The 7,311-nt window shown below is 40.7% G+C and overlaps 1 protein-coding gene across 1 annotated transcript; it reads right to left on the minus strand.

The window, feature by feature from the left end:
* Positions 1,827–6,410, minus strand: LOC109232588. Its single transcript, XM_019398350.1, has 2 exons — positions 2,841–6,410; positions 1,827–2,765 (listed from the first exon to the last, which is right to left on the minus strand). Exons 1-2 carry the CDS (start codon positions 6,408–6,410, stop codon positions 1,827–1,829), a joined length of 4,509 nt encoding a protein of 1,502 aa, XP_019253895.1.

Here is a 7,311-nt window from a genome sequence, read left to right on the forward strand (position 1 = left end):
TATATATATGTATATATGTCAGCACCTAATTTTTTCCCTACATGAAAATAACTCCTAAAAATAGACAAAAAAATTTTAATTAATTTTTAAGATTTTTTCTTTATTTAGTTGCATTTCATGCATTTTTAATATTTTAAAACCATAGAAAAATCACAAAAAATTGTCATTTTTTAATTTCATGCCACCTTAGGTTCAATTCGCATTTAGGAATCAATTACATTGAGTTAATTGCATTATCAAACAAAAATCACAAAAATATACATTAGCTTTAATCATTTAGTTTAATTAACTACATCTTTTTGCAAAATTAAATTTAATTAGAATTAATGTGGCCATTTTTGAAAGGTCCAATAAACAAAAAAGGGGTTTAGTTTTTCCTTAAATTTCAAATTGGGCCAGCTTCACAATGACCCAAATCCCCAAGCCTGGCCGAATAAACCCTCCCCTCTCATAAAAACCACTAAAAATCCTAACCTAGGGGGGAGATAAAAAACAGACCTAAAAAACGTCAGGAGCTCCTCTTGGAGAGAAGAGACAAAAACGGCGGATCAGAGGAGTCCCCCCCCCCCCATTTTTTTCTCCGTTCCTTATCTCAAATAACAAGCAAAAGAACAAAATCGCTCCCAAAAAATAAAGAGGGAAAACGGTGACCCTCTAACCTTTTGCTTTCAAAAAATGGAACCAGCTCCCTTTTTTCATTCCTCAAACAGAGAACATGGACAAGAATAGGAGTCAGACAGAATTTTGTTTCGAATCGAATTGAAATCTGAGGTCCTAAAATCCAAAACAAAAAGAAGTCGAATGTTGTTGAATGAACTCAACTGCTACAGCAAATGATTTATTTTGCATTTAAACAGTTCGAAAAAGAAGAAAGTGTTGTAGTTTGTTCTTGTTGATTCAAGGAAGCTTTCTGTGTCATTTCGCTGAATTTCGAGTTTGGTTTTAATCCGAAATTGAAATCGAGTATGCTATGATAGCAAAAGAGATCAATGTAACAGTAAAAGAAGAAAGAAAGTTGCGGCAACAATGAAAGGAAAAGCAGAAAAGTAAAGAGAGAGGAAAACTAGGGTAAAAGTAAGGAATATTCTCATTGATTCCCAATACTAGGAAGGGTAATTACAATATATAGATGAGTGGGGAGAGATGCTCTCATCTGACACTCAAGTCCCTTCCTCATTTAGCTATGTGGACCTTTTGTATAAAGGACAAGAAAAATTACATGACCAAAGTGTAATTCCTAGAACTTCTAATTTAAAACTTAACCGTCCCAAACTAACATTTCTAAAACTTAACTTTAACCTTTACAGTTAACTAACTTAACTACCATGTACTACTCCATTAGCACGATGTACCACAGACGCAAGCTATATCGTATCAGATCCCCGGTGTCAAAATCTTCCTTGTCCTCAAGGAAGAAAAGAGGGAAACCTAGTCCTCAGGGAATGATAGTCCTCCCAAGTGGCTTGTTCAGGTGTAGTTTATTCCCATTGGACCAGAACTTGAGTGATAGCCTTATTCCCCTTTTGCACCAATCTCCTGTCTAGGATTTGTTGTGGTTGAGGACAGTAGGGGCTGGAGATATCAAGAACTGGAGGATGGGAGATCTATGCAGGTAGCTTGTGGCAAATTTTGAGTTGAGACACATGGAAGGTAGGGTGGATGAGGAGTTGTGGAGGCAAGGAGAGTTTATAGGCTACATTTCCAAATTTTTTCAAAATCTGGTAAGGACCATAGTATTTGGCTGATAGCTTAGAGAAATGGGAACCGGACATGGTGACTTATCTGTAAGGTTGGATTTTAAGGTAAACCCAGTCACCTTCTTTGAACTATCGATCAGACCTGTGTCTGTTAGCTTGGATAGTCATTCTTTGTTGAGCCCTTTGGAGATGGTATTTAAGTAGCTGAAACTTGAGCTCTCTAGTGATCATGCTTCTGTCTACTTCTTCCACTACTGAGTCTCCAGCTATATAGGGTAAATGGAGTGGGGGAGGTTGGCCATACAAAGCCTCATAGGGAGTAGTTTGGATCGAGGAGTGAAATGTGGTGTTGTACCACCACTCAGCAACAGCTAAATAAGAGAACCAGTCCTTTTGAGAATCAGAGCAGAAGCATCTAAGGTAAGTCTCGAAACACCTGTTGACTACCTCTGTTTGACTATCAGACTGAGGGTGGTATGCTGTAGAAGTACTGAGGGTAACACCATGCATAGAGAATAGCTCTTGCCATAGTTTACTAGTGAATACAGGGTCCATATCACTCACTATATCCTCTGGCATACCATGTAACTTGAACACATGATCCATGAATAATCTGGCAATATCACTAGCTGAGTATGGATGTGAGACACCAATGAAGTGAGCATATTTTGTTAGCCTGTCAACAACTACCCAAATTACAGACTTTCCCTGGGATTTGGGTAGACCCTCGATGAAGTCCATGTTGATGCTACTCCAAGCTAGAGAGGGCAATTTCAGAGGTTGAAGCAGCCCTGGATAAGAGGTAGTCTCATACTTGCTTCTTTGGCAAGTATCACACTGCTTAACATGTGTCATGACATCCTCTCTCATAGCCTTCCAGTAGAAAAGGGCAGCTAGCCTCCTATAAGTGTGATCTATCCCTGAATGCCCTCCATGGATGGAATTGTGCCACAACTGGATAATATCCTTTCTCAATTGATCATCAGGACCCACTACTAGTTTCCGATTTCTTCTGAGTTGTTCATGCACAAACGAGTACCCATTCAACTCAGCATTAGTAGACTTAAGCTGGGCAATAAGGGCAGTGAGCTCATTGTCTTAAGCCCAACTCTGCATAATGAGGCTCAGTAAATCAGTCTTAACTGTGGACAGGGTCAATGCTGCTAACTCAATCAAGGGCAATCTGGATAAGGCATCTATTGCCTTGTTCTCTTTCCCTTTCTTATATTCAATGATGAAATCATATTGCATAAGCTTAGTTATCCATTTGAGTTGGGAGCCAGTGTGCAGCTTCTGTTCTAACAGGAATTTGAGTGCCTTCTGATCTGTTTTGACTGTGAAAGATTTGCCTGTTAGGTATTGAGTCCACTTGCTTACTGCCATCACTAGAGCTAGGAGTTCCTTATCATAGACTGACAAGGATTGGTGTTGAGGAGACAACCCCTTGCTTAGGTAGGCAATTGGTTGTCCATTCTGCATTAGGACTGCTCCAATTCCAAGGCTGCAGGCATCAGTTTCCACCCCAAAAGGGATAGAAAAATCTGGCAAGGTCAATATAGGTGCAGAAGTTATGGCCTCTTTTAGTTTACTGAAGGCCTCAGTAGCCTTACAAGACCATTGAAAGCTATCCTTCTTGAGTAAGTCAGTAAGAGGTTTACTCAACACCCCATAGCCTTTGATGAACCTCCTGTAGTACCCTGCCAAGCCTAGAAAACCCCTCAGTTGTTTGAGACTGACAGGAGTAGGCCAAGCTTGGACAGCTTCTATTTTCTTAGGGTCTGTAGCCACTCCTGCAGCAGAGATATAGTGCCCAAGGTATTCAATCTTGTCAGTTGCAAAAACACATTTGCTCTTTTTGGCAAAGAGCTGATGTTGTACTAATAGTTCAAATGTGATCCTGAGATGCTGGACATGATCGTCTAAGCTTTTACTGAATACCAATATATCATCAAAGAAAACCAGAATAAACTTTCTCATGTAAGTCTTGAATATATGGTTCATCATTCCTTGAAAGCTTGAAGGGGCATCAGTTAGACCAAAAGGCATAACTAAGTACTCATAATGCCCAGAATGAGTTCTGAAAGCTGTTTTATGAATGTCTGGGATAGACATTCTAATCTGATGATATCCAGCTCTTAGATCTATCTTGGAGTAAATTGTTGAACCCCCTAATTCATCCAGCAGTTCCTCAATGATAGGGATAGGAAATTTGTCTTTAATGGTCAGCTTGTTTAAGGCCCTATAGTCCACACATAGCCTCCGGGAGCCATCTTTTTTGCTCACCAGCACAACAGGAGATGCATATGGACTGGAACTGTATTGGATGATACCTTGATTCAGCATTTCCTGTGTAATTTGTTCAATTACATCCTTCTGAATAGGTGAATACCTATAAGGTCTAGAGTTCACGGGAATGCTGCCTTCAACCAAGGGAATGTGATGATCAAATACTCCTCTTGAAGGAGGCAGTTGTTTGGGTTCCTCAAACACTTCTCTATCTCCTTCCAACAACACTTGTATCTCCATAGATGTCCCATCTTCCTTTGGAAAGGACTCCTTCTCTGGGTCTTCCTTATGGCAGACCCTTATCATGAACAACTCAGTTGTGTTGGCAGGTACACTGTTAAGTGTTTTAGCCTGCACTGTCTTGAAGGAGGGGGAATTTCCCTGCGAGGTTATTGATTTCCCCTGGTATGAGAACTGCATCCATAATTTTGCAAAGTTGATCTGAATATCCCCTAGCATGCACAACCATTGTATGCCCGACACCACATCACAGCTGCCAATAGGGAGGACCAAGAAGTCATCTGTGAATACCACCCCTTGCATTAACCATGTGAACCCCTTGCTACCCTTCACTGATTGAAGCACCCTTCTATCTGCAACTAATACATCCTGTGGATTCATTTGGTATACCTTGCAGCCCAGTCTTTTGGCTGTTTGCTCATCTATAAAATTATGAGTTGAGCCATTGTCAATCAAAACATTGATTGGCCTTTGTTCAGTGAAGCCCTGTATCCTTAAAGTCTTATATCCCTTAGAACCCTTCATGGCTTCTAAGGATATTTCACAATTTTCAGCATGCTCCTGCTCTTCTTCTTTTGCTTCTATAAACTCTTCTTCCTCAGTTTCTGGTGCTTCTAAAAGGGGGGTTTGTTCCTCCTCAAGCTCTAAGGAGTACAATTGCCTCTTTGCCTTGCACTTGTGACCAGGTGTAAACTTCTCATCATAGAAGAAGCATATCCCATTGGCCCTTTTTTCATCCATCTCTGTAGGAGTTAGTCTTCTTCTCCTGTTGTTATAAAAAACAGGAGCTACTGGTTTCCTATAAGAGGGTTGATTTCCTTTAAATATACTGGGGCTGCCCTGGTTAGTGAATGGCTTGGGCAAACTTGAAGTAGAAAGGGTGCCTTTGATTGCCTTGCACTGAGCAGCAAAACTAGCTTCTTGTAATCTAGCTAGGTAGTAGGCTTGTGGTAAGCTGGTGGGGTTACCTATCTTGACTGCATTACTGAGTTCAGGCTTCAAATTGTTCAGGAAGATGCTAATGGCATGTTCTGTAGAGAGATTGATCCTTGTCATCACACTCACAAAGGCCTTCTGATAATCTTTTACAGAACTAGTGTGTTTGATATTCATCAGCTCAGTCATAGGGTCTGAGTATTCAGCTCCAAAACTATCACAAAGAGCCCATAAATATTCCTCCCAAGTAGGCAAGGGCATCTGACCTCTACTTCTCATATACCCCAAATGACATTGCAAGGCATCTCCCTCAAAGTGCAGAGATACCAACTTCATTCTCTGCTGAATAGTCGCCTCCTCATCTGCAAAAATTTGCTCCACTTTGTACAACCATGTCCTTAAATCTTCTCCATCAAACTTAGGAAAGTCCACCTTAGTGTACTTTGTGTAGGGTATGTTAGGTAGGGGTGTAGTATGGTTATTCTGAGTTTGTGACTGGTTGGAAGTAATGGTGTTATATTGGTACTGAGGTAGATTTGGTGCATAGGGTGTCTGATGATATAGAGGGGAAGGAATATGACCAGGGTGAGTGTAGTATGAAGGGGGAAAAGGTATGGGCTGAGTGTAGGTGGACTGAGGGGGTATCAGCCATGTGTGAGAACCTTGAGTCCAGCCCATTAGAGGCTGATAACCTCTGCCATTGGAAGGTGGGATTGGAAAATTTAGGGGTTGTAAAGGAGCAGATCTGGGATGAGGGGAGGGCATATTTGGGAACACATAAGGTGGAGGACGAGGAAAAGGGGGGTTGCTTATCATGACTGAACGAGTAGGTGGTTGAGGTTGAGCTCTAGGCAGCTGAATGGGAGCAGAACTCACCTCACTTGTTATAGGGTTACTAGCAGCTGGTCTAGGACTTAGATTAGGAGTTGGGACAGAAGAGGTGAAGATACTCACAGGTGCAGTGCTCATATTGCTGGTGTTTGGTGTGGCTAGATCTCCAAAATCAGATGGTTGATCACTAGGGGAATATAACTCACCCTCTGCAGGTTGTGTCCCCTTGTCTCTCTCAGGTCGTTTGCCCCCAAGAATTGCCTCATTGATGACCTCCCTTAGCTCATTCAAAGACTCTTCCTGATGTTTGCTGCTATGTTCTTGTGCAGCTTCCAGTTGCTCTTGTCGAGCTGAGAAACTGGACATCTCAGCTGAGATTTTATGTAATGTACTCATGATTTCATTCAACTCACCCGCCATAGCCACAGAGCCAAGAAAGAGCTCTGATACCACTGATAGCAAAAGAGATCAATGTAACAGTAAAAGAAGAAAGAAAGTTGCGGCAATAATGAAAGAAAAAGAAGAAAAGTAAAGAGAGAGGAAAACTAGGGTAAAAGTAAGGAATATTCTCATTGATTCCCAATACAAGGAAGGGTAATTACAATATATAGATGAGTGGGGAGAGATGCTCTCATCTGACACTCAAGTCCCTTCCTCATTTAGCTATGTGGACCTTTTGTATAAAGGACAAGAAAAATCACGGGACCAAAGTGTAATTCCTAGAACTTCTAATTTAAAACTTAACCGGCCCAAACTAACATTTCTAAAACTTAACTTTAACCTTTACAGTTAACTAACTTAACTACCTCATACTACTCCATTAGCACGATGTACCACAGACGCAAGCTATATCGTATCATGCTATTCTTGAGCTGCTGAGTTCCGTGTTCAAAGGTTGATTGAGCTTTAGAGTCGTTGTTACTTGCTGAAACTGTTGCGAAGCTTCACCTGAGTTGGTTTGTGCCTTTATTTGGCTCATTTTTAGTGTTTCTCTCTGTGCAACTAGGTCAATCCCAAACTCTCTTGTATTATACCTTCTTTGAATGATTAAAAATTGTTGAATTCCTGTTTAATTTTGTGGACTGCTTAAATTCCGATTGCTGCTATTTTGATGTGTAATGAATGTATATTTTTCTTCAATTTGGATAGAACACTGAGCTAATTTGAAACACGATAGCCATGTAAATTAATTCGACTCCCACTTTCAATTAGGGATGATGTTGTTAGTTGTTTGATCATGTTGGGTTTAGTGGCATGTTTTCCAGTTTGAAATTGGTTGGGAACTACTTGAATGTTTTGTGTGAAAAGTCATGTATTGAAG

The sequence above is a fragment of the Nicotiana attenuata genome, chromosome 9 (assembly GCF_001879085.1).
Source record: "Nicotiana attenuata strain UT chromosome 9, NIATTr2, whole genome shotgun sequence".
In the NCBI taxonomy this organism is placed as follows: domain Eukaryota; kingdom Viridiplantae; phylum Streptophyta; class Magnoliopsida; order Solanales; family Solanaceae; genus Nicotiana; species Nicotiana attenuata.

Bases quoted from the DNA above. Each gene is read 5' to 3' on its own strand.
- LOC109232588 (XM_019398350.1), bottom strand. From the start codon at position 6,410: ATGGCGGGTGAGTTGAATGAAATCATGAGTACATTACATAAAATCTCA. The intron at 2,766-2,840 runs GTTAAGACTGAT...CTTATTGCCCAG, and splicing joins CAGCATTGACCCTGTCCACA to CTTAAGTCTACTAATGCTGA.